Raw genomic sequence first — 27,818 nt, 5'->3', positions numbered from 1 at the left:
TAGTCAGGAAAATATGTATTTCATGAACTAACGACTAAAGAGAAACCATCTAGGTTGGTTTTGTGACATTGCGTCAATAACAGACAAATTATTGTAATTATAACGAAAAGGATATTCTACCACACGGCCCCACAGTAAACCTCAGATCACCAGTCACCAGGGAGTACAACGTCACCATAATGACGACATTTCTTTGTTTGTCACGCATGGAAGGGAACTATGTTTTCCGTCTCCCCTGCCTTTTCCTGTTTAGGTTCTCATTACTCTGCAGGTCCTGTTTGCTACCACACACATAGGCATATGATTCGATGGGGAAAACAACTAGCTGCCTCCCCTCATTTTGGACGTTTACAAAGTCCGAAATGAGGGATGGCACCTTATTCCCTACATAGTGCCCTACTTTCCGACCATAGTAGTACACTGTATACAGGGTGCTGTTTGAGATGCAGCATAGATATTGTGATCGTGGAATATTACATTTCTATGACGGTAGGTCAGAGACGATGACAAAGGTTGGTTTCCTTGTTTGTAAAGTTTATTTTAGTAGAAGTCCTTCATGGCAAGGGAAAGGGAAAGGAGGGAGACCTAATCAGTTGTCCAACTGAATGTATTCAACTGAAATGTGTCTTCTCCATTTAACCCCAACCTTAATCGATATCCAAGACATAACACGTACGTTTGCAGTCCCAACATGCAGAACAATCATTAAATGAAAGACGTAAAAATAAACAACAATCAAACAAATTGAAAAGTGCATTTTTTTTCCTGTAGTGACCAACACTTGAGGGAGAATCAAAGTAGCACAATAAACCAAAGAAAGTTTTCTTTTTTACATTTATGCAGCCCACAACTATCACAGACAACCGTTTTGGAAAAAGCAACAGTCCAAGCTTTCCACGACAAATTTCACATCAGAAGAACCACATTCAGCATTTTGGAATTATGACAGCAGTTCATAACTAATCAATCGAAGCACGAAAGTATAGCATAACAAATACATTTTTACTGATACCCTCACTAAAACCAGGAAAAACCACAAAAAACAGTTATTGTAAAGAAGAGGTACAATGCACCAGATAAACAAAAAGTTACAAACATGTACACCCAGAGAAATTACAATAACCAGATAATACCAAAATATCCACTATTGGAAAGGTAACATTGTGCATTGTTCAACATCTCCTGTCAAGCGAGAGACTTAGCGTCAGGGCCCAGGACCACCACGGCTGAGGTCTGGCCACACAGAGAGCCATGCAGCTGTAGACAGTACACCATCATTATACCTGGAGTCGTGCAGACAGACAAGAGGAGCAAGCAGCACCATACACACACACGGACAACTATGTATTGCACACTCAGTCATTCAGTCAGTCACCCGACCATACAGATCCTCAAACACACACTCAAATAATGCAAAGTAAGACCTGAGGTTCCAAGGGCTCCCAGTCTCACATTAAGGACACAGACATATGCGTACGTATGAAGTTATCCAGAGTAGAAGATGCACATGCAGACGAGAGATCACACACACACACACACACACACACACACACACACACACACACACACACACACACACACACACACACACACACACACACGACAGATCACACACACACACACACACACACACACACACGACAGATCACACACACACACACACGCAGACGACAGATCACACACACACACACGAAGACGACAGATCACACACACACACACGCACACAGGAAACTGATCTCCCATAGGGAGAAGAGAACAAACATACAGTCAAATAACAAATAAACCAAGCAGTTATTAGAACAATATTAATAACAACAAGACATTTAAGAAAGATATTTCTCATCATTCTATTACTCTAGCATTCTTTTGTTTGTAAAAAAAAAGAGACAAAAATTCATTACAAAGCCGGTCAATGCAAAATTCGTACTTCTCCAATATAAAAATACAAATTCACATAATAACTAGAGACAAAGTAGTTTTGATACTGTGTGGAGTTTTCTTGCAAATTTTCTCTCTCTCTTAAGCTAATGGCACTTATGTTGGAAGGACAAGCTCTCCATTCCAAGGGAATATAAGATTGTGAAAGAAAAGTTGCCACATACGGAAATTCAACAGGATCGTCATACAGCCACCCCCCAAAAAAACTCTCGGTAGAAATTAACAACGGAAACTTGATTTTATATGTGCCACACTTGTTACCACATTGTATACACGAGTGCAGAGGGGGGGGGGGGGGGGGTGAGCTCATCTTGCCAATCGAGGGGTAGAGCACTGTTCTAAACTGGCTAGCTAGGATATCTTACGTATTCTATCGGGGAAAAAGTCTAGTTAGGCACCATTGTGATTGTTACAGCTGAGTAATGTGTGTAATGCAATTACTTGTTTAAAGCAATCAAACTGCTGTACAACATTTTTGGAAATTGGACTATGTTGCAGGGCTCTATCATTAAAAAGACAAGGCAATTTAGGCACGATAACTACATACTTCTTAAATAAAATAAAAACATTTTGAAGACAAAAAAAACCATGGATGGCTGAAGGCATGAACAAATGTAAGGCCTTATTATACAGTAGATCATTATTTTACAAAGCGCAAAAGAACAACAAAACAACAAAATGTCTGTTCTGAAATGGTCAATTATTAATATGCTTGGTGGATATTTTTTAAATCTACATTTACATTTTTATTTTATCAAAAACTAATCTGTATTATTCTGTCACCAATTGGAGTACACATACCTAAAAATGTTGACAGTTTTTGACAAAATTATAGATTGTTTTGGCTCAATGCTCATATTTTTTCTATTAATATGAAAGGAGGAGACATTAAGTTGGTTATACTTCAACACATTTAACTGAGCAGGAACAGTAAGGAATTTCAAACCACAGACTGTTAAAAATGCAAGCACAGTGCTTATGTCTGCTGGAAACACAACTACAGCACAGTGAATACTTTTTGAATGCTTTTTTGTTTCTAGTTATTTTCCATTTTTGATGTACAAGACATGTCATGTCCAAATTCCCGAGAGGCTCGGGCTAGGGTTATCCAGAGGCTGCCCCCGTCAGATTCAAATCGCTGCCGGAAAACGACTGTGAATCGTGATAGGCTGTCCTGGCCGAGAGCGGCGTGGTTTCACCATTCGTTGGTCCGCTGTTTGGTGGTGTCGTACGCCCGGATGACCTCAGACTGGGAGACAACTCCGTTCTCGTCTTGAGAGAAGGCGTATCCGTCTGCAAGCAGGACAGATGAACAGTGAGAAACGATGGCTGTGACACGTTCAAATTCTAACCATGATTAGAAAGAAACTAACTTCATTTAAAGTAAAACATTTCAAAACTAAAACTTGTAAAAATGATTTTAACTAAATAAAAATAAATTAAAGAATGACTTTCAAAATAAACCAAGAAACAACGTAAGTTTCAATTGAATTAAAACAATATTATTGAAAAAAAACAACATGCTCCCTAAGAAGCTTGACCAGTGCTAAGCGAGGGAGGTTCATGTTACCTGACACCTACCATCTTTACTTAGCTCTACAGCCACTAACTTCAACTATGGGAGTTCCTATCGCAACCTTAACCTTTGACCCCCTAGCTCACCTTTAGGTCTCAAATGACTTGGTCACTACCTGCAGGCCAGCAGATGAGTTCAGAAGGCCCAGTGAGAGGAGTGCATTGTGGGAATAATATCGCACACGTTTATTGAATCGTTTTCGCTCTAACCACCCCTCACACAGGGCACAGCACACAGGGAAGGAGAGGTGGGTACATAGAGGGCTTTTCACAGTATTGAGCCGAACCGAGCTGAGCTGAGCCAAACCAAACCAAGCTGTACCGAGATGGCCAGGTTACACATCCATCATAGTTGCTGAAAGCCTGCTGTAAAGGACAATGTGTTCCGGGTCAGCGCGATACTGTGAAAAGGGCATAGGTGGGGTTTCTAATAGGGATCGAGGGTATGGTTTCTCTACAGGTAAGGAGGCAAAAATAAAAGGGATCACACAAAACCGATCCCATCCCCACCTATGAGACAAAAAAAAATAACAGAAATAAATCAAATCCAACAAACCAAATTAAACCCATTCCATCTGTATTGTCTTAAAGCTTCTATCTCGACCACTAGGCATACGAAATTTGTACTAGATGGGACGAGACTGTCCATTAGGCTGCATCCCAAATAGTACCCTATTCCATATATAGTGCACTTTTTTTGACCAGAGCCCTATGGGCCCTTTTCAAAAGTAGTGCACTATAAAAGGAAAAAGGTGCTATTAGGGACACACATAGTGTTAGGGGGGTTGTACTAACAGGCGGAGGAACACCAACAGGGAACAGTGGGGCACTTTTGTGTTACTTAATGGGGTTAACGACAGGATTATGTAAGTGGATTTCCTGCATCTGGCTAACGTGGAACATGCATATCGAATTCTAAAGAGCGCTGGGATCAGCAGAGTATTAGCACATCCCCAATGCTGAGGATGCATCCCAAATGGCACCCTATTCCCTATGCAGTGCACTACTTTTGAACAGGGCCCATAGGGCTCTGGTCAAAAGTAGTGTACTATATAGGGAATATGGTGCCATTTAAGACAAGATATCTATAGTCAATACAAAATGCCTGTCTTGGGTCTTTGGACCAGTGCTGAGAGAAAATGTTTCTCTCTCTCTAAGAAAACAACATGAGGGCTTGCCTCCAGGTCAGTGTGTGAGGCATGTGCGTGTGTGCTATTAATAGTGTGTGTGACTTACGTAGGTTCTGCTGCATGGAGTCTGATCGGTACAGACTCACGGTGCTCTTCTTGAAGACGTTCTTCAGGAGCTGTGCCCTCTCCGTCAGACTGCAAAGAGACACACTCACACGAGAGAGAGAGAGAGAGAGAGAGAGAGAGAGAGAGAGAGAGAGAGAGAGAGAGAGAGGGTGTAATCGCCACACAGAGCCCTTCAGTTAGACTTAACCACCAATACATCAAGCCCTATCGCGCCCAGTACTCCACAGGACCAGAGAAGATAGACTGCACTTCCTGCTGAGGAGAGGAGAGGCCATGTAAGGGAGAGGAGGAAGGGGAGGATTCTGTGTTTGTTTGTGTGTGCTTGTAGTACCATCCTCGTGGGTACCAGAAATCCCCAAAGTCCCCACAAGGATAGTAAAACAAGGAAAATGATCCCTTCTCCCCACACCCCCAGGGGACAAAGGCTATTTTAAGATTAGGGGTTAAGGTTAAGGTAAGGTTTAGGGGTTAGGGAAAACATGATTTTGAAAATAATGGAAATAAATGTTAGGTCCCCAGAAGCATAGTAAAACATGTGTGTGTGTGTGTGTGTGTGTGTGTGTGTGTGTGTGTGTGTGTGTGTGTGTGTGTGTGTGTGTGAGAAAAAGAGAGCGAGAAAGAGAGAGAGATGGCATGTGTGGTTTGCGTGCATGTATGTATGTGTGTTTATATAGTTGTGTGTGCATGTGAGAAAGGAACTGAGTGTATGTGTCTTCAGCTCCAGGGTTCCAAGCCTGCTGGGCCCTGGACGGTGGCCAATGGGGGAAGACTTTCAGCCGGCAGGAGATTTCACACTGATCTGATCCATGCTAATGAACTCCACGGGCCTTCGATGGGGTCCGCCCCCGGCTTACTGATACGAGCCCATTTCCATACATAGTGCACTACTTTTGACCAGGGCCCTGGTCAAAAGTAGTGCACAATATAGGGAATAGGGTGCCATTTGGGACAACCCCCATCTCCGGGAGCTCAGCTCAAGATGCATGTCTTGAATATACTGAAGGTGCTACAGTACAGTACAGTACAGCCTCTCGCCACACACTTTCAGAGGGAAAGAATAATGTTCCAAGCAAAATAATATATGGCAAATAGAAATCCAAGAAGGCCAGTTTTATTGCTTCTTTAATCTGCACAACAGTTGTCAGCTGTGCTAACATAATTGCAAAAGGGTTTTCTAATGATTAACTAGCCTTTTAAAATGATAAACCTGGATTAGCTAACACAACGTGCCATTGGAACACAGGAGTGATGGTTGCTGAAAACGGGCCTCTGTACGCCAAAATCAGCCATTTCGGTGCAGGGTGAACTGTACCGTATGTGTACAGTAGGCAGACAGTAATTATGCCAAAATACTAACAATAGGGAAGCCAGGATAAATATTTGTGAATCCTCAAGGAGCAATTATAAGCTATACACTGTATACGTTTAGAAGTTATAAACTGTATGACACTGTAAATCATGTGTTGTACCTGCTGTGTAAGAAGAAATACAAAGAGTATTCAGGAATGTAGGATATTAAGAAAAGTAATTCAGATATCCTAGAGTTATGAGGCATTGTGAAGAATAAAACATAGGATGAGTCCTAAATAACACCATATTTCCTATTTAATGCAGTACTTTTGACCAAGACCAATAGGGCTCTGGTCAAAAGTAGTGCACTATATAGGGAAAGGGGTGCCATTTGGGACACACACCTAGGAAAATAAGGAAGGTGAGAAAAGTGTCTGAGATGGTACAGTACCTCGTCCCGTGCACCACGGCTCTGGGGTCCTTGGACAAGGCTTCCAGCTCCTTTACCTCATCCACCAGGGTCTTAAAGAAGACCTTCTTCAGACTGTTGGTCAAAAGGAGCAGACGTCACCAAGAGGCATTCACAACCACAACTGAATACAACACTATTTAATATTATTATACAGTATTATTATATGTCTATGTACCCAACATCCCAAATCAATCCCATGAGGCTTTTCTCAAACGTTCTGCATAAGACTATATACAGAGGCAAAGTAAAGTAGATGCCAAGTACAGTGCCATCATAAAGTATTCAGAGCCCTTCACTTTTTCAAAATTTTGTTAAGTTACAGCCTATTCCAAAATGGATTAAATTGTTTTTCCCCCTTATCAATCTACAGTCGTGGCCAAAAGTTTTGAGAATGACACAATTATTCATTTCCACAAAGTTTGCCGCTTCAGTGTCTTTAGATAATTTTGTCAGATGTTACTATGGAATACTGAAGGCAAACCTTAACCCCTAATCTTATTGGGAGTGAGCCCACTCCCTTGGCTGAGAAGTAACCCCACACATGAATGGTCTCAGGATGCTTTACTGTTGGCATGACACAGGACAGATGGTAGCGCTCACCTTGTCTTCTCCGGACAAGCTTTTTTCCGGATGCCCCAAATAATCGGAAAGGGGATTTTACCCCAGTCCTCAGCAGTCCAATCCCTGTACCTTTTGCAGAATATCAGTCTGTCCCTGATGTTTTTCCTGGAAAGAAGTGGCTTCTTTGCTGCCCTTCTTGACACCAGGCCATCCAACAAAAGTATTCTTCTCACTGTGCGTGCAGATCCACTCACACCTGCCTGCTGCCATTCCTGAGCAAGCTCTGTACTGGTGGTGCCCCGATCCCGTGGCTGAATCAACTTTAGGAGACGGTCCTGGCGCTTGCTGGACTTTCTTGGGCGCCCTGAAGCCTTCTTCACAACAATTGAACCGCTCTCTTTGAAGTTCTTGATTATCCGATAAATGGTTGATTTAGGTGCAATCTTACTGGCAGCAATATCCTTGCCTGTGAAGCCCTTTTTGTGCAAAGAAATGATGACGGCACGTTTCCTTGCAGGTAACCATGGTTGACAGAGGAAGAACAATGATTCCAAGCACCACCCTCCTTTTGAAGCTTCCAGTCTGTTATTCGAACTCAATCAGCATGACAGAGTGAACACTCACACCCTGTGTTAACGAGAGAATCCCTGACATGATGTCAGCTGGTCTTTTTGTGGCAGGGCTAAAATATTTGCTAAAATAAAATAAAAAATGAGGGTCTGAATACTTAATTAAGGATCGGCGTTCCGATTTACCACCAGTAAATCATGCAGCGCGTTATGTCAAGAACGCAGATTTTAGAGAAACAACAAATCTCAGGAAACATATAAGTGTCTATTGCGGACTGAAAGCTTAAATTCTTGTTAATATAACTGCACTGTCCAATTTACAGTAGCTATTACTGTGAAAAAATGTCATGCTGTTGTTTGAGGGGAGCTCCTAACAATAAAACACTTTTTTTCAATGCGATAGGTTTGATAAATTCACCTCTGAAGGTGAAATGTGTACTTACTTTCTGAAATCCTGCTGAAATCCTGATTTATCATCCAAAGGTCCCAGAGATGACATGAAGTGTCGTTTTGTTAGATACAATTATTTTTCATATCCTAAAAAGGTCCATATAGCATGCACGATCGATTTTGTATTTCCACTCGTTCAATTTGCAAAGGAAGGAATCTGTGAAAATCTCACCCTAAACATTGTTTCAACGAGTCAAATCAAATTTGTGTCTATTCCTCATAGATCCTAGAAGGTAATAAGACTTCACTATTTCATTAGGGGTGTAGAATATCCTATAGGACACCATATTTGGTCAGAGAGCGACACCTTCAAGCCACGCCGATGACGCGGGCGGCCATCACTTGAACGACTGTATCTTTGTCAAATAAGCACCAATCGGGGTCAAACAAAGCTAGCTAGATAGCCAATGAGCTGGGATTTACGGGAGTATCCGGAAACCATGTATATGTTGTAAAATGTAGCTACTAACCTTGTACGACAAAAATAAGGATATTCAGAGTTATGAAGTAATGAAAACTTGTTGTTTTGCAAATGTTGAACTTAAAGTATGGCTACAAATACTTGGAAAGCTAAATCAAAGTCCAAGTATAGAGATTTGACGATATTCTTGCAGAAAAATGGAATATGAATGCGATTGTCTCCTTCACGATTTGCCCAAATGTACCTTCACACTAAAAGTCTTGTAGTTCACTCATACGTCAAGTTATCCATCTGAAACGTTGCACAAACACTGCTTCCATCTTGTGGACACTATTGGAATTACAACTAGATTGATGGCTAGAATTATGACCTTTCTCTTGCATTTCAAAGATGGTGGTATAAAAATACTGGTTGGTTTTTTCTTTGTATTTTCTTCTACCAGATCTATTGTGTTATATTCTCCTACATTCAATTCACAATTTCCACAAACTTCAAAGTGTTCCCTTTCAAATGGTACCAAGAATATGCATATCCTTGCCACAAGGCCTGAGCTACAGGCAGCTAGATTTGGGTATGCGAAAATCTAATAAAAGTGGGGTATCCCTTTAAGTAAATAAACATTTCTAAAAACCTGTTTTCGATTTGTCATAATAGGGTATTGTGTGTAGATTGCTGAGAATTTGTATTTATTTAATCAATTTTAGAATAAGGCTGGGGGTCTGAATACTTTACCAAAGGCACTGTATATAAAAATCCTATTCGCTTAATTTGCCATTTGACTGTAACAAATTGTATCTGCTGTGAGTTGAATTCCTTTGTCTTTCCCAGGACTATGAGGCTGATTAAGAGATCCCTATACTTATTTCAATTAATGATTTAAATCTGAGTTGTACACACTTATCTATACTTTGAATCGGTCAGTAAATCGAATAACTATAAATATTACAAACTTAAGAATTTGTTATGAATCAAACACTATAAATGTTACACCACAGATATCCTATACATTCTCATAAATATAAATTGCTTGTATATGTACTTTAATATTATAAATGTTTTTTCTACACTGAGTATACAAAACATTGCTCTTTCCCTGTCATAGACTGACCAGGTGAAAGCTATGATCCCTTATTGAACTGGCTAAATCCACTTCAATCAGTGTAGATGAAGGGGAGAAGACAGCTTAAAGAAGGATTTTTAAGCCTTGAGACAATTGAAACATGGATTGTGTATTTGTGCCATTCAGAGGGTGAATGGGCAAGACAAAATATTTAAGTGCCTTTGAACAGGGTATGGTAGTAGGTGCCAGGCGCACCGGTTTGGGTCAAGAACTGCAGATCTTGCAGGTTTTTCATGCTCAACAGTTCCCTGTCTGTATCAAGAATGGTCCACCACCCAAAGGACATCCAGCCAATTTGAAACAACTGTGGGAAGCATTGGAGTCAACATGCGCCAGCATCCCTGCGGAACGCTTTCAACACCTTGTAGAGAACATGCCCGACGAATTGGGGTGCAACTCAATATTAGGAAGGTGTTCCTAATGTTTGGTATACTCAGTGTATAGCTGGAAGATTATATACATCTTAGCCCAATACATTTAAACTCAGCTCTTCACAATTCCTGACATTTAATCCAAGTACAAATTCCCTGTCTTAGATCAGTTAAGAATGTGAAATGTCAGAATAATAGTAGAGATAATGATTTACTTCAGCTTTAATTTCTTTCATCATATTCCCAGTGGGTCAGAAGTTTACATACACTCAATTAGTATTTGGTAGCATTGCCTTTAAATTGTTTAACTTGGGTCAAACGTTTTGGGTAGCCTTCCACAAGCTTCCCACAATTAGTTGGGTGAATTTTAGCCCATTCCTCCTGACAGAGCTGGTGTAACGGAGTCAGGTTTGTAGGCCTCCTTGCTCGCACACGCCTTTTCAGTTCTGCCCACAAATATTCTACAGGATTGAGGTCAGGGCTTTGTGATGGCCACTCCAATACCTTGACTTTGTTGTCCTTAAACCATTTTGCCACAACTTTGGAAGTATGCTTGGGGTCATTGTCCATTTGGAAGACCTATTTGCGACCAAGCTTAACTGATGTCTTGAGATGTTGCTTCAATATATCCACATAATTGTCATTCCTCATGATGCCATCTATTTTCTGAAGTGCACCAGTCCCTCCTGCAGCAAAGCACCCCCACAACATGATGCTGCCACCCAGTGCTTCACGGTTGGGACGGTGTTCTTTGGCTTGCAAGCCTCCCCCTTTTTCCTCCAAACATAATGATGGTCATTATGGCCAAACAGTTCTATTTATGTTTCATCAGACGAAAGGACATTTCTCCAAAATGTATGATCTTTGTCCCCATGTACAGTTGCAAACCGTAGTCTGGCTTTTTTTTTGGCAGTTTTGAAGCTTCTTCCTTGCTGAGTTGCCTTTCAGGTTATGTCGATATAGGACTGACGATATACTGTGGATATAGATACTTTTGTACCTGTTTTTTTCCAGCATCTTCACAAGGTCCTTTTGCCGTTGTTCTGGGATTGATTTGCACTTTTAGCACCAAAGTACGTTCATCTCTAAGAGACAGAACGCGTCTCCTTCCTGGGCGGTATGACGGCTGCATGGTCCAATTGACTCAAATGATGTCAATTAGCCTATCAGAAGCTTCTAAAGCCATGAAATAATTTTCTGGAATTTTCCAAGCTGTTTAAAGGCACAGTCAATTTAGCCTATGTAAACTGGAATTTTGATACAGTGAACTATAAGTGAAATAATCTGTCTGTAAACAATTGTTGGAAAAATTACTTGTATCATGCACAAAGTACAGTAGGGCAAAAAAGTATTTAGTCAGCCACCAGGCCTGTAATTTTCATCATAGGTACACTTCAACTATGACAGACAAAATGAAAAAAAAAAAATCCAGAAAATCACATTGTAGGATTTTTTATGAATTTATTTGCAAATTATGGTGAAAAATAAGTATTTGGTCACCTACAAACAAGCAAGATTTCTGGCTCTCACAGACCTTCACTTCTTTAAGAGGCTCCTCTGTCCTCCACTCGTTACCTGTATTAATGGCACCTGTTTGAACTTGTTATCAGTATAAAAGACACCTGTCCACAACCTCAAACAGTCACACTCCAAACTCCACTATGGCCAAGACCAAAGAGCTGTCAAAGGACACCAGAAACAAAATTGTAGACCTGCACCAGGCTGGGAAGACTGAATCTGCAATAGGTAAGCAGCTTGGTTTGAAGAAATCAACTGTGGGATTAATTATTAGGAAATGGTAGACATACAATACCACTGATAATCTCCCTCGATCTGGGGCTCCACGCAAGATCTCACCCCGTGGGGTCAAAATGATCACAAGAACGGTGAGAGCAAAAATCCCAGAAACACACGGGGGGGGAACCTAGTGAATGACCTGCAGAGAGCTGGAACCAAAGTAACAAAGCCTACCATCAGTAACACACTACGGGACACAGGGACTCAAACCTGCAGTGCCAGACGTGTCCCCCTGCTTAAGCCAGTACATGTCCAGGCCCATCTGAAGTTTGCTAGAGAGCATTTGGATGATCCAGAAGAAGATTGGGAGAATGTCATATGGTCAGATGAAACCAAAATATAACTTTTTGGAAAAACTCAACTCGTCGTGTTTGGAGGACAAAGAATGCTGAGTTGCATGGGGGTGGAAACATCATGCTTTGGGGCTGTTTTTCTGCAAAGGGACCAGGACGACCATACCTACTGTGAAGCATGGGGGTGGAAACATCATGCTTTGGGGCTGTTTTTCTGCAAAGGGACCAGGACGACCATACCTACTGTGAAGCATGGGGGTGGAAACATCATGCTTTGGGGCTGTTTTTCTGCAAAGGGACCAGGACGACCATACCTACTGTGAAGCATGGGGGTGGAAACATCATGCTTTGGGGTTGTTTTTCTGCAAAGGGACCAGGACGACTGATCCGTGTAAAGGAAAGAATGAATGGGGCCATGTATCGGGAGATTTTGAGTGAAAACCTCCTTCCATCAGCAAGGGCATTGAAGATGAAACGTGGCTGGGTCTTTCAGCATGACAATGATCCCAAACACACCGCCTGGGCATGAAGGAGTGGCTTCGTAAGAAGCATTTCAAGGTCCTGGAGTGGCCTAGCCAGTCTCCAGATCTCAACCCCATAGAAAATCTTTGGAGGGAGTTGAAAGTCCGTGTTGCCCAGCAACAGCCCCAAAACATCACTGCTCTAGAGGAGATCTGCATGGAGGAATGGGCCAAAAACCAGCAACAGTGTGTGAAAACCTTGTGAAGACTTACAGAAAACGTTTGACCTCTGTCATTGCCAACAAAGGGTATATAACAAAGTATTGAGATAAACTTTTGTTTTGACCAAATACTTATTTTCCACCATAATTTGCAAAAAAAATTATTAAAAATCCTACAATGTGATTTTCTGGATTTTTTTCCCTCATTTTGTCTGTTATAGTTGAAGTGTACCTATGATGAAAATTACAGGCCTCTCTCATCTTTTTAAGTGGCAGAACTTGCACAATTGATGGCTGACTAAATACTTTTTTGCCCCACTGTATATGTCCTAACTGACTTGCCAAAACTATAGTTTGCTAACAAGAAATTTGTGGAGTGGTTGAAAAATGAGTTTTAATGACTACAACCTAAGTGTATGTACATTTCCGACTTCAACTGTATATGTAAATGTCTTGAGTGCATGTGATCTATTTGTGATCTAAGAAGATTCCCTAGAAAAGTGTCCTAAAGCAGGACATGGAGGTGCATGGAGGGGATCTCACACTTTGTAGGCCATGTCAAAGACCAGGGAGGTGATAGGGATAAAGACCAGGCCCATCCAGAAGACTCCCGAACTGAACATCATGTCCGCCTGAAACACACATGTACACACACACAGAACAACAGGAACACATTCCTTGGGTCATTGCAAACAAAATAGTTTGTGAAGCAGTAAAGGAGGTCCTCAGCAGAAAATAAGAGGGTCAGCTTGCTTTAGGCATTTCTATGACATAAAATGGCATTTCTAAACAATAAAATGATGGGTCAACCTAATTTGACCATAGTTGGTAATCCACCGTGACTAAATTACACTCATGTTGTTTTAGTTTCAACTGTGATCCTTAGAACCCACCTAGGGCTGAGGAAGTAGCTTTGTGCAGTTAGTTACTGTGTTGTCCTTCACTATGCTAGTTAGTACTGTAGTGTCCTTCACTATGCTAGTTAGTACTGTAGTGTACTTTACTATGCTAGTTAGTACTGTAGTGTCCTTTACTATGCTAGTTAGTACTGTAGTGTCCTTTACTATGCTAGTTAGTACTGTAGTGTCCTTTACTATGCTAGTTAGTCCTGTAGTGTCCTTTACTATGCTAGTTAGTACTGTAGTGTCCTTTACTATGCTAGTTAGTACTGTAGTGTCCTTTACTATGCTAGTTAGTACTGTAGTGTCCTTTACTATGCTAGTTAGTACTGTAGTGTCCTTTACTATGCTAGTTAGTACTGTAGTGTCCTTTACTATGCTAGTTAGTACTGTAGTGTCCTTTACTATGGTAGTCAGTCAGTACTGTCGTATCCTTTACACTCTTTAATGGGGTCATTCCAAATGACACAAATGGGAAGTATGTCCAAACCCCTTATTCCAAGTATTCCCTATCAGTGAAGAACCTTGGGTACAGCACCCGCTGTCTCAAAAAGCCAACTGACATTTTTTATTTGACCCTTATTTTATTAGGTAAGTTGACTGAGAACACATTCTCATTTACCGCAATGACCTGGGGAACAGTTACAGGGGAGAAGAATGAGCCAATTGGAAGCTTTTACTCCTCAGGTGCTGACCTGTTGTATCTGCAACCACTGTGATTATTATTTGACCCTGCTGGTCGTCTATGAGGATCTTGAAGAACAATCTGGCCTTAATGGCCGTGTACTCTTACAATCTCCACCCGGCACAGCCATAAGAGGACTGGCCACCCCTGGTTCCTCTCTAGGTTTCTTCCTAGGTTCCTGCCTGTCTAGAGAGTTTTTTCCTAGCCACCATGCTTCTACATCGGCATTACTTGCTCTTTGGGGTTTTAGGCTGGGTTTCTGTATAAGCACTTTGTGACATCTGCTGATGTAAAAAGGGCCTTGTAAAAAATGTTTTATTGATTGATTGACTGGGTAAAGCTCCATGTCTGACTAGGAAGAGGCATTAGACGCACACCATACCAGTGGAGAGGGGGATGGAGTAGGATGTACTGTAGCTGACCTCAGACAAAGATAAGGTCAGTTTTGCGTTCAACCCTCCAATGATTAAGGTAAGCAAGTAGCTAATCCTAGATCTGTGCCAACTTCTAGCCAGAGGGGAGGAAATACAGTAGGACACACTTATTCACCCTTGTCATCACATTTTCGAGAGAAACATGAGAAGGGCAGAGCAGCTACACATCAAAGTCCACTGATGTAAGTTCTAAAGGTAGTCCTTCCATCTATTGACCTATAAAAGGATGGAGGTCAACTACAGCTGTGTGTGTGTATCATTGGAACCATTTCCCTTCATGCTCGTTGACTTGTAGTAGTAAGGACAGCCAACAGAGAGAAAGAGCTATTTGTTATGCTATATAACCTTCAAATAATAAACACTGTCCCAATGTTTTTGTGTGCAGTATATTCTAAATGCTCTCATTGTCTACAGAGTGCCAAGATAAATCCATAGATGAGATACATGAGATAACCAAGGCCCAAATGGAACCATATTCTCTATTTAGTGCACTACTTTTGACCAGAGCACTATAGAGCTCTGATCACAAGTAGTGCATTGCACTATATAGGGAAAAGGGTGCCGTTTAGGATGCAACCCTAAGAGTGCATTGAGACTGATATGATATACATTGGGAAAACGCAAGCTTGGAGGCAACTCTTCTTCATCCACCTGATGTAGGCCTTACATCTCTCCAGATATCGTAACTCTGACTCTGAATCTTAGGAGACAGCATCTTCTCCCTGGTCATCAAAAACACACAGATCATCAAGACAACAGTCTGCTGTTTAGACGAAAGCGCATTGGCCCTGTCGGAACTCCAGGACTCGGGAGGTTCCATTTGGTCTGGCAAGTCAGGGGGAGGCAGGGAGGGATACTCTTGCCGTGGGCCGTCCCATACAGTCGTCTCCGCAGGGCTGTGTTTGCTTTGGACCGGCTGCATTGAAACTATCTGTCATTACATGTTAACGAGCAAAACACACGTCCCCTCGCATCAGCAATTTGGGCCTTACAAGACAATGGTCTTCCTGTAATACGAAACAAGCTGGACCCTGGGACGGGCACACGCACACTCACACACGGACCAGTGTGAAAGATATCAAAGAGTTCAGGTGTTCCCAAAATAGCTATTACCAGCGAAATGGACTTCAATGTCTGACAAAACATCTGGGAAAGAGGAAATCCCAAATAACTGGACATCAAAATGGCATTTTCCTAATGTTTGAAATGGTATTGGAATGAATGGAGTTTTATCTATGTTGCCCGGCAATGACCAAAATACATACGTTGAGGGAAAATAACATTTTCACGTCAAGTTTGAAGTTAGGAAGTCCCGGATAGAAACCTATACTTTTTTTTCTTCGTAACATCACTGTTATCATCCAGTGTATCACACATTTTAATAGCCGCATTTAAACTGTCTTGAAAGTATTTTGAAAATAAACTGCGCTTATAGGCTCAGCACGTTAAATAGATTAAATGAAGTCAACGAGCATGAAAAATAAACCAGCTTCTAATTTAAACAAACTTCTGAAAAATGCTGTTCCAAATGAACTGCATCGAAGGCCTGACTACTTTGCTAATCTGTAAATTCAAAACTTAATTTAACTTAATCTTAATAAACGTTTACCTGTTAAAGATTTGGATGACAGATACACTAAATCCTGGCCGAGCCAGCAATGTTTGGTAGATGCTAGCAATGGCTCATTCCTGGAGGCCTATGGGAGCTGGAGTGCAGGGGGGTGTGATTGTATTTTTAGGACAAACTAATAAACTCATCTGGGCAGGCAGACAGTGGTGTCCGCAGTGTTTTGACAGGCCGTCAACCTCTCACAGCCACTGGAGACGCAGACGCAGACACACACACTCAAACACATGCATACACACACAGTCTATCACTAACAAGTTAGAAACGTTCATAGCCATAGGTGTCTGCCACTCAACACGGCCTAAGAAATTGTTTGGAGCTGACGAGTAAGCTTTTGTTGCTGTTGCAGAGCTCAGTTTTGTACATCGTATAGAGGTGTAATTTGTTTGCTGTACAAATTTGGAATTTACTTATATATACAAATGAGACTGTTGTTTCACTCTGAATATGATATGGGCACGCCAATACAGTTGTTTGTCATATTTGACATTCTTGAAACTGTGTCTTAGTCTAAGAAAATATATTTTTCAAAGCCATCCTTCATGCGATGGTAAAGGAACAGACTGATCCAATCGGCTCAGAGTAGAGGCGTGTGATTACTATGCCTGGATGCATTGGTCAGGGGGTCCCACAGCAGCGGCAGTTGGCTGACCATGCCTGACAGGCCACAGTGATTGTGGGACTCCAAGAATGTTAATGCCTGCCATTGTGATGGTAAATATGAAGGGTGGACAATCAAGCCCTTGGCTTTCACCCTGTTCCTAGACCTTTTGACTTTTGAAAGCATAGATAAAGAAAAGTCAACTTTCCACACTCACACACACCTCACTCTTACCATGTCTCGTTCTGTCATATCTGTAAAGGGTGTCAAATTTGAGTCTCTGCCCTTTTCTCGGTATGAGCCTGGTTTTTGCCAAAGCCAAAGCCTCTGGATGCTAATATTCAGACACTAGGAGCCTGGGCGCAGTCTCTCTTTGTGCGTCTCTTTTTTATTGGGCCCGGTGAAATTAGGGTTATTTAAGTCAAATCGTGTCCCAGTGAGTGATTTGGTCTACCTCCATCCATGTCCCTTTGGCTAAATTCTACTGGCTCTACCGGACCACACTACAATCTGGATGGACATTAGAACATAGGGGTAGACCGTTCTGCTATGGCGCTAGGGAGCTAGGGGAAGGGCTATTGGGTGATTTGAGGGTTCAGAGTTGTATCCTACTGCAAATTGAGGCTGGATGTGTTTGTTTGTGGCCAAAAATGACCCCCAATCCCTTGGTGACCAGCTCCATGCTACCTCGCCAAACAAAATCCTTAGGGTTAGTGTGTTGTTGGACAGGCTGTGAACACAGCCGCAGAAAGAAAAAGCCAGTGCCTGAGGATTTGATGGGAGAGAAAAGAGATGGAGGCGGCTCACTTAATGCCCTGGAAGGAGAAAGAGAGAGAGTGGGATCAAGAAAGAGAGAAAAAAGTGAGTAAAAGCAAGAGAAGGAGAAAGAAAGAGAGCACGAGTGTGTGAGAGGAGCCTTGATCGGATGCGGCCCACAACTCTGCAAATGACCCCCACGACGTCATTGCAACGCAAAAGCAAATGACGAGTTCACAATCCCTTAACACCCCCACCCCACTAAGCTTTAACTATGGAAAACATAAAACTGGACTTGCTCAGTTGGGTCCATCTTTTTACGCTCTGTGTGTCGCCTCACAATATCCCTGAGATATCCCGGGAAAAAAAACTGAGGTAAAGAATGCTAACAAAAACAGGTATAGCCCAACAGAAGTCATCCAGGTGCAACTGTACAATGGTGATTTATAATTATTAGAATGGTGAGAGAGATAAATTAGCAGACAGACAAAAGTGTCAGTTTGACATGTATTAGATCACGAGAAGTACGCCCATATCCATTTGAATTATAATGCATAAACTCATTCAAATAACACACACAATGCAAAGTCTCACACCATGGACTAGCCTGTGCCTTACACCGCCGCTTCAGTCTTCCATAAATCGTTGGTTCTGGGCTCCTAATGGATCCGTGTGTGTGTGGTTTTAATCACAGAGGAGGCTAACTTAAGACACCTTAAGTATTCCGAAAACACAGAGACAGAGGGAAAACAGTGTAGGGGTACAAAGTCAACTCAACAGCAATGCTGAAGTGCCTCTCTAATTCCATCATAGAGTCTTTCACAGGTTTAATAGTGAGGAACCTTGTGGGTTTTTATCAAACCATGGGGAGCTAGGAGCCTGATGTTTCAATCCACCCCCTGGAGTTTCTAGGGGTTCCTGGTGGTTTTGGAAAGATATGGCAGAGCGGAGAAATAGTGAGGAAAACTGTCATCTGCGGCCCTGCTCCTTCAATCACAGGGGCACTGGTGACAGCACACTCACACAAGTAAGCGTAGATATACTCGCACGCATGAACACACATCGCACTGGCGCGCACCCAAACACATACAATCAAAACACACAACTCAAAACACACACACTACGGATCGTCTCTGTTCTGTGGGTCCTAGCGTGGTCTTGGCTGTATTGAGCTGGCATGTGAGTGGAGAGAGGTTGGGTTATCTAGCGATACAGTAGGTGGAGCTGGCATCTCAGTGCCATTCTGAAGGGGCATTCTTGTGCTTCAAAGCAAGTGAGTCCTGATGAGCGGCCTGGGCTGGAGACTCTACAGGTGCACTTGAATATAAATGACATGTGAGTAAAGAGGAAGGGAGTGAAGGTGTGCATCCCAAATGGCACCATACTCCCTACATAGTGAACTACTTTTGACCAGAGCCCAAGGAGACGGAGAGGTCACTTCACATAATCAACTTCTGGAAAAACCTTTTATGTTGAATAGTATTTTACAGTCAACTCACTGACACTGACAGGCATTTCAAGCAAAGAGAGAGAGAGAGAGAGAGAGAGAGAGAGACGAGAAAGAAAGAGGAGAGGGCAAAGAGAGAGTGAGATCAATAGAGATCGAAACAAAGAGCAAGAGTGACGGAGAGGGGCAGATAGAGCTGGTTCATGACCTCTTGCCTGTACCCAACCTTCCTTTTGCCTACCCCTTGTGTAATAATAAATAGCGGATCTCAACCATCTGCCTCCTGTGTCTGCATATGGCTCTCGCCTTGTGCCCTTATACTGGGGCCCTCCGTTCAAAAACACAGTTGGGTTACGGAGTAGACACATTGAAACCTTCCCACCAACCACAGTCAGTAACAGCAATGAGATAGGAGATACTGTTCATTACGTTGAGTTATGAATGACGTGATCACGTAGAAGGGTTTATCACCGCTGGGGGCATGCCCAGAAAACAGTGAACATTTCTACAACGTTTGTTCATTTTCCAATGGAGCCCTTACTAATGTTCTGTGAATGCAGAGGTTATCAGACATGTTTTGCTGGTTTTAAAGGAGGGTGGAGTTTCAGTTGAGTATTTACCTCGCCAGACATGTCCGGAGCCAGAGAGATGAGTGGCCACAGAGAGGAGTAGATGCCGAAGAACACCACCCACAGGCTGATGCTGCCCCAGATGGCAATGTGACTGAACTGGAGGAGACAGAGCATGTTACATCCTTTTGTCTACATATATAAACACAGTGTGGGAGGTGAGGGTGAGGCTTACAGAGTAATTACACAATGACTAAGTTATTCTGTTAGTCGTTCTGGTGTAAGGCCTATGTAATGTGAATGGTGGCAAAGAGTTGAAGGAAGAAGAGGAACAGATGGATGGAACATATCCTTATGGACCTTTTAAGATCTTCTTTTGTTCCAATTGTTATAGGTGTCTGTGGTATGAGAACGATGATGGATAGACGAGATATTGTAGTAAGAGGGGAGAGCCTACCATAGTCCAAGACGAGGTCTCCAGGCCAGCTTTGAGGCACACGGTGATGACCACAAACTCGGAAACAGAAAAGCACAAAGTCAAATGCTAAACCAACATCTTCCCTGCCATTGAGAGTACGTTCAAATCAAAGTCACCAGGAGTTCGACACGGAAAGCACTGACAGATTGCATTTTATATGTGTAACTGAAGATGTATTCTTAGGCTTAGAACTAGATTATAAGTATATATATATATTATTTTACTTATACACAGTAATGACGCTTCGTTCAGCAAATAAAGAAACCAAAACAAACTGATAAATAGTCTCACAGCAAGACGCTGAGAATAACACAACGTTCTTAAATGGAAGTTTGGAGCCACCAAGACTCTTCCTAGAGCTGGCCGCCCGGCCAAACTGAGCAATCGTGGAAGAAGGGCATTGGTCAGGGAGGTGACCAAGAACCAGATGGTCACTCTGACAGAGCTCCAGAGTTCCTCTGTGGAGATGGGCGAGACTTCCAGAAGGACAACCATCTCTTCAGCACTCAACCCATCAGGCCATTATGGTAGAGCAGCCAGACGGAAGCCGGAATCCTCAGTAAAAGGAACATAACAGCTCGCTTGGAGATCGCAAAAAGGCACCCAAAGGACTCTCAGACCATGAGAAACAAGACTCTCTGGTCTGATGAAACCAATATTTATCTCTTTGGCCTGAATGCCAAACATCACGTCTGGAGGAAACTTGGCACCACCCCTACGGTGAAGCATGGTGTTGGTAGCATCATGCTGTGGGAATGTTTTTCAGAGGCAGGGTCTGGGATACTAGTCAGGATTAGGGTTGCAAAGGGTCGGAAACTTTACAGGAAATATCCGGCATTTTCCATGGGACATTAAGCCCTGGAATGTTTCTTAAATTTATCAAAAAAAGTTAGCTTATAACAGCGAACCTTTTTTTGTGGGATACACAAGGCATTCTAGGTCTTGTAGCATATTTTGGTTAAACTATCCCCAATTGAATGGAATTGCAACCCTCTGCGTGCACAGTGCATTCTTCCATCACATGTGCAGTGCACACTTCCATCACATGTACAGCTGATTCTCAAGATCTGGCACACTAATGAGACGCTACTGAGCCCATACTAATGCACTGTCTGAGCCAAGGACTATACGCTTTCTGGTAAGTTTTGATTAAAATACTGGGTGGGGTGAAAGTATTTTATATGATTCTTTGCTAACTAGTAAATAGTAGCCTACAGCAAAGTGTGTTTAAATGATTTCTAACTTGTTAACAATTTCTGCTAGTTAGTTTTTGCTACCATGTGGGTTTTTAGCTTGCTTGAGCCTGCTAACTGAGTGTTAATTCACCTGTTTCCATACATGTTTCATTTTAAAACATGTATCTTACAAAGGAGTTGTTTAATTTAGGGCTAGCCCTGAATACTGCCCCTTCTGGAGGAATTCGGCACCCATATAAACCATGATAAATTTTTGTCAAAAGTTGCTAATATATGCAATTAAAAATTGTTATCGAATAGGAAACACTCTAAAGCTTATAAAACCGTTTAAATTTTGTCTCTAGCTAAAGCAGAACTCTCAGGGCATGCATTCTCCCAAAGTCTCTCTTGTAATGGGAAAAGTTGCCATCACTTTGACGTCATTGTTTACACACTTCCCAAAGAGCTATAACCATGGAAACACGTTCTATGTCTTCAGCGTGAAGCCTGCTTTCGATGAGGCCTGTAACTGCGAGAATCACGTGCTCACGAGACGTTCAGCGTGACCAAACGTCCCGGTGACACACAAAAAAAGTTTCACCAATGGGAGACTGAAGATTTCTCTCTCTTTCTCCCAGGACAGACTGAACAACGTGTGCTAATCTGTTCGCCCTCACGATTGCTGTAGACCTTTATAACATGCTAAGGCTTAATTATAAACATAGTTTGACAAGTTTACTCGAAATATAATGTATACTTTCGACGTTTTGGTGCGCAGCCACTTGAAATTTGCATACATTTCGACCGAAAAGTGTCTAATTTGAGAACGGAAAGACACAGACTTGCAAACTGAACGCTAACTTGGTGAGTATTAACCCTTCCACGTCTTCTGAAGCAAGAACAGCCATGGTAAGGGAATATTTACGTCTTCATTTTGGGTTTCTGCCGACTCCATGATAGAGGAGTCAGCATGCTAACTGAGAGCGCCGACTCTCTATTATAGCCTAGTAAACGCCAAATGTAACGTTAAAAATAATTGTAACATAGCAATTGCATTTAGAAGAAGTTTATCTTGCCATACATATGTAAAACATGCATATTTAGTCAAAGTTTATGATGTGTATTCCTTGTTTGCTGACGTTATCTGCCGGAGCTATTTATTTCTCCTGACATTGGAGTAGCATTTTTTGAACGATGCATAATTGTAAACAGAGATTTATGGATATATATTGCATATTATTGAAAAAAAATGAATGTACTGTGTAACATGTTATATTACTGTCATCTGATGAAGATTTCAAAAGGTTAGTGAAATTATTTTTCTTTTAATCCTGCGTTTGTTGATTGCATATTTTTTCCTACTTGGCTAAGCTAATGAAGTATGTATGCAGTGGTGGTTGGACATAAATATGTGCTATGTTTTCGCCGTAAAACATTTTAGAAATCTGACTTGCTGGGTAGATAAATAACTTCTTTATCTTTCATTTGAGCCATTTTTCAAGCGATTCTGTGGAGGTTAAATATTTTTAGGATTATTTCTTGCGTTCCCTGCGCCACATTACAGCTCAGGGGGGATGGGGGGTGATCCCAAAGGGGATCATGTATCCCCATCAGGTTAACTATTTATCTGTAAATGGAATTGTATTTAATTTTTTAAAACATTTTTTCCCCCCGAATCTTTACAGGGACATGTGGAGGCATTTCACTGCAACTAATATAGAATGAAAAGCTGTGTACATTTGCAAATACTCTGCCAAATCATATGTGAAGAATGCAACAAAAATGCAGAATCATCTGGCCAAGTGCATAAAGTTTCCTCAGCGTTCACAACTAGCAACCTCTGACAAAAGTCCCTCTACTTCGTTTCGAAGTGAAAATGATGAATCAGACACCTTATCGATAGCAACAGGTTATGGTCCTACTGGAATCAGAAGTTGTTTGAATCAATGGAGGAACGTAGTCAGAGAAATGCTGATGAATGTCTTGCTCGAACTGTGTATGCAACTGGTTCACCTCTGATGCTCATAGGCAATGTGTATTGGAAGAGATTTATGCATGTTCTTCACACAGCATGCACCCCTCCAACCAGACATGATTTATCTACTCATTTGCTGGATGCAGAGTTCAACAGAGTTAAAGTGAAGGTCAAGCAAGTCATAGAGAAAGCAGACTGTATTGCGATCATCTCTGATGGGTGGTCAAATGTTCGTGGGCAAGGAATAATTAACTACAACATCTCCACCCCTCAACCAGCATTCTACAAGAGCACAGACACAAGGGACAACAGACACAAGGGACAACAGACACCGGTCTCTACATTGCAGATGAGCTGAAGGCAGTCGTCAATAACCTTGGACCACAGAAGGTATTTGCACTGATGACAGACAATGCTGCGAACATGAAGGCTGCATGGTCTAAAGTGGGGGAGTCCTACCTTCACATCACACCCATTGGCTGTGCTGCTCATGCATTGAATCTGCTCCTCAAGGACATCATGGCACTGAAAACAATGGATACACTCTACAAGAGAGCCAAGGAACTGGTTAGCTATGTGAAGGGTCATCAAGTTATAGCAGCAACCTACCTCACCAAGCAAAGTGAGAAGAATAAGAGCACCACATTGAAGCTGCCCAGCAACACCCGTTGGGGTGGTGTTGTCATCATGTTTGACAGTCTCGTGGAGGGGAAGGAGTCTCTCCAAGAAATGTCCATATCACAGTCTGCCGATATTGACAGCCCCATCAAGAAGATCCTCCTGGAGGATGTATTTTGGGAGAGAGTGGTAAGCAGCCTGAAACTCCTGAAACGTATAGCAGTAGCCATTGCACGGATTGAGGGAGACAATGCCATCCTGTCTGATGTTCAGACTCTGCTTGCAGATGTAAGAGAAGAAATCAATACTGCCATGCCCACTTCACTGTTGCTCCAAGCAGAGGAAACTGCAGTTCTGAAATACATCAAAAAGCGCCAAGACTTCTGCCTGAAGCCCATACACGCCGCAGCGTACAAGTTGAACCCCAAGTATGCTGGCAAGAGCATCCTGTCTGGTGCAGAGATCAACAAGGCCTATGGTGTCATCACTACTGTGTCTCGCCACCTTGGCCTGGATGAGGGCAAGGTTCTTGGCAGTCTGGCGAAGTACACTTCCAAGCAAGGGCTTTGGGAATGAGATGCAACATGGCAATTGTGCCAACATTTCTCATCAGCCACCTGGTGGAAGGGACTTTGTGGATCTGAGGCTCTTTCCCCTGTTGCCGCCATCATCCTCTAAATCCCACCAACATCAGCAGCCTCAGAGGGCAACTGGTCCTTGTTTGGGAACACACACACACCAAAGCACGCAACAGGCTGACCAATACAGGATTGAAAGATTGGTGGCCAATTGGGCAAATTTGAGGCTCTTTGAGCCTGACAACGAGCCATCCTCATCAAGGTTGGAAAGTGACAGTGAAGATGAGGCCTCAGAGTCTGATGTTCAAAGGTGGACATTGAGGAGGTCCAGGGAGAAGACATGGAATCCTGAGAGGAAGCCAACCAATGCTTTAGTTTCCAGACTATCATTTTATGCAATGGATCATTGGGGATCATTCAATATTCCTTTTCTTTTGATGTTCAGGGAAATCATCCCATGTGAAGAGTCAACTCATTTAATTAAAGCTCAATTCATAACCAATTTTTTTTTCTTTTTTTCCATTGGATGGATTTAATAATTTGCAGTTATGTCTACTTATGATAAGGTAAAAGGTTTATGTTTCTGTCTCCATATGATATGGCAAATATGTCCAATGCAAAAAACATCTACATTTAAAGGGTATTAATATTAATTTGAATATATTTCCATTAATTCCCATATATTCCCGCTTCCAACAGGACAACGACCCTAAGCACAAAGCCAAGACAATTTAGGAGTGGCTTCGGGACAAGTCTCTGAATATCCCTGAGTGGCCCAGCCAGAGCCTGGACTTGAACCCGATCGACCATCTCTGGAGAGACCTGAAAATAGCCGTGCAGCGACGCTTCCCATCCAATCTGACAGAGCTTGATAGGATCTACAGAGAAGAATGGGAGAAACTCTGCAAATACAAAAGCTTGTAGAGTCATACCCAAGAAGACGAGGCTGTAATCACTGCCAAAGGTGCTTCAACAAAGTATTGAGTAAAATGTCTGAATGTGATATTATTTTCCTTTAAAAAAAATTGGAAAATTTTCTAAAAAAATGTTTTTTCTTTGTCATTATTGGGTATTGTGTGTAGATTGATGAGGGGGAAAAGTTGTTTTAATCAATTTTAAAATAAGGCTGTATCGTAACAAAATGTGGAAAAAGTCAAAGGGCCTGAATACTTTCTGAATGCACTGTTTAAAGGGAAAAAGATGCCATTTCAGATGCGTACTTACTGTATAAACCATGTTGCCTAAGAGGAGATAGTCCGGGGTCTTTCCGTTTCCGAAGACTGTATCTGTGAAAAGGATCAACATGAAAAGCCTTTAGATGTGTGGTCATGTCCCTCTTCACGGCAGGGTTTTTAAGAAACAGAGTTCAATTAGACCAGGGGAAAATTATGTGAAATCTCCGCTATGGAGTAAACAACCCAAATAACAAACCAGGGCATTGAATGTGTCTGCATCACAATGGCACCCTATTCCCTATACAGTGCACTACTTTTGACCAGAGCCCTTTGGGCCCTGGTCAAAAGCAGTGTACTATAAACAGAAAAGAGTGCAGACTGTGAGTACATTATGTACAGGCGAGCATAATGCCCTATTGGAGCACGCAGTGGGATGTAACACTGGACACTGGAGTAAAACGGCACTGTTGAGTTGCCGTCCTGTGTGTGTGTGTGTGTGTGTGTGTATGTCAAAGCATGTCCATTGCATATGGTTGATGGAGCAACCTGATGGCGCAATCAGGAAGCAGTCTGGACTATGGTTGACATGACCCAATTTCCCTGGTTATTATTGAAAACAAAAACAAGAAATACTCCAGTAATCTTTAACAAATAGAATTAGTCTAATAATCTTTGACAAATAGAATTAGTCTAATAATCTTTGACAAGTATTCAAATAAAAGCTTAAAATAAAACTGCTACTCAAATACCAGTAAAGGAATGGGTCAACTTTTGAACAGTTTCAGAAAATGTGGCTCCTTGATTGTACTGGAAGTATATACTTTAACACTCCCTAATTTCTGAGTGTCTGCCAAGTGAATAAAATGTACATGTAAATAAAACATATCCTCAAAATTCAACACATGGGCGTGCCTGGGGAGAGTGTTAGAGCAGGAGAGAGAGAGAGAGAGAGAGAGAGAGAACAAGAACGAGAGAGAGAGAGAGAACAAGAGAGAGAGAGAGAGAGAGAGAGAGAGGGAGAGAACAAGAACGAGAGAGGGAGAGAGAGAGAGAGTCTGGCTACCCTTTGCTTCCTGCTAGTCACATGCCTATGTGTGTGCTGAGGCCTTGCTGACAACCTGTCAGTCAGACTGAAGGGGCTTCTCTCTGGGCTTTGTTTGGAGAGCAGGCCCAAGCCTGTGTGGTCCTCTGGGTCCAGCAGCCAAGACTACATAGACTCAGAGATCCCCATTCTCTCCATGTGAGCTGAACAGTGTAACTTAAAAGTGTCTGTGTGTATGTTCAAGTGTGTGTGTGTGTGTGTGTGTGTGTGCCTGCACGCACGTTTATGTTCAAGCATGCCAATGTTTATAATTCATGAGGCTAGTGGGTAAAAAGAAAAGTAATCGAGACAAGGTATGTGTGTTAACTGGATCCCACTCCACCCAGAGCCTGTAGAGACTAGAAATCCTGCCTCAGTCCCAAACAGCACCCTATTCTCAATATAGAACACTACCTGGTCAAAAGCAGTACACCATATACCAGGGATCATTAACTATACTGAACAAAAATATAAATGCAACATGTGAAGTGTTGGTCCCATGATTCATGAGCTGAAATAAAAGATCCCAAAAATGTTCCATACGCACAAATGTCCAACAGAGCTGTGGCCAGATCATTTTACGTTCATTTCTCTACCATAAGCCGCCTCCAATGTCGTTTAAATAATTTGGCAGTACATCCAATCGGCCTCACAACACCGCAGACCACCTGTAACCATGCCAGCCCAGGACCTCCACATCCGCCTTCTTCACCTGCGGGATTGTCTGAGGGGGGGAGGTGGAGTGCTGAGGAGTTTTTCTGTGTATAATAAAACCATTTTGTGTTGCGAAAAAACTAATTCTGATTGGCTTGGCCAGGCTCCAAAGTGGGTGTGGCTATGCCCTCCCAGCCCACCCATGGCTGTGCCCCTGCCCAATCATGTGAAATGTGTATATTAGAGTCTAATGAATTTATTTAAATTGACT

At 42.2% G+C, this 27,818-nt stretch overlaps 1 protein-coding gene across 1 annotated transcript in view; it reads right to left on the bottom strand.

Annotated features, from left to right (window-relative positions):
• Positions 1 to 523: 523 nt before the first annotated feature.
• LOC115110847 (phospholipid-transporting ATPase IA-like) overlaps positions 524 to 27,818 on the bottom strand; it is a 108,607-nt gene continuing 81,312 nt past the window's right edge. The window contains exons 14-20 of the mRNA XM_029636776.2: positions 25,862 to 25,923; positions 20,271 to 20,327; positions 19,865 to 19,972; positions 13,339 to 13,427; positions 6,511 to 6,603; positions 4,750 to 4,838; positions 524 to 3,231 (exon numbers count right to left, since the gene is read on the bottom strand). Coding sequence (XP_029492636.2) covers positions 3,134 to 3,231; positions 4,750 to 4,838; positions 6,511 to 6,603; positions 13,339 to 13,427; positions 19,865 to 19,972; positions 20,271 to 20,327; positions 25,862 to 25,923 — 596 coding nt within the window. The 3' untranslated portion in view covers positions 524 to 3,133. The remainder of the gene's footprint in view (positions 3,232 to 4,749; positions 4,839 to 6,510; positions 6,604 to 13,338; positions 13,428 to 19,864; positions 19,973 to 20,270; positions 20,328 to 25,861; positions 25,924 to 27,818) is intronic.

Source organism: Oncorhynchus nerka, linkage group LG26, assembly GCF_034236695.1.
Source record: "Oncorhynchus nerka isolate Pitt River linkage group LG26, Oner_Uvic_2.0, whole genome shotgun sequence".
Classification (NCBI taxonomy): Eukaryota; Metazoa; Chordata; class Actinopteri; order Salmoniformes; family Salmonidae; genus Oncorhynchus; species Oncorhynchus nerka.
Note: the sequence above shows the minus strand (reverse complement) of the source record. Positions and strands in the feature narration are given on the sequence as shown.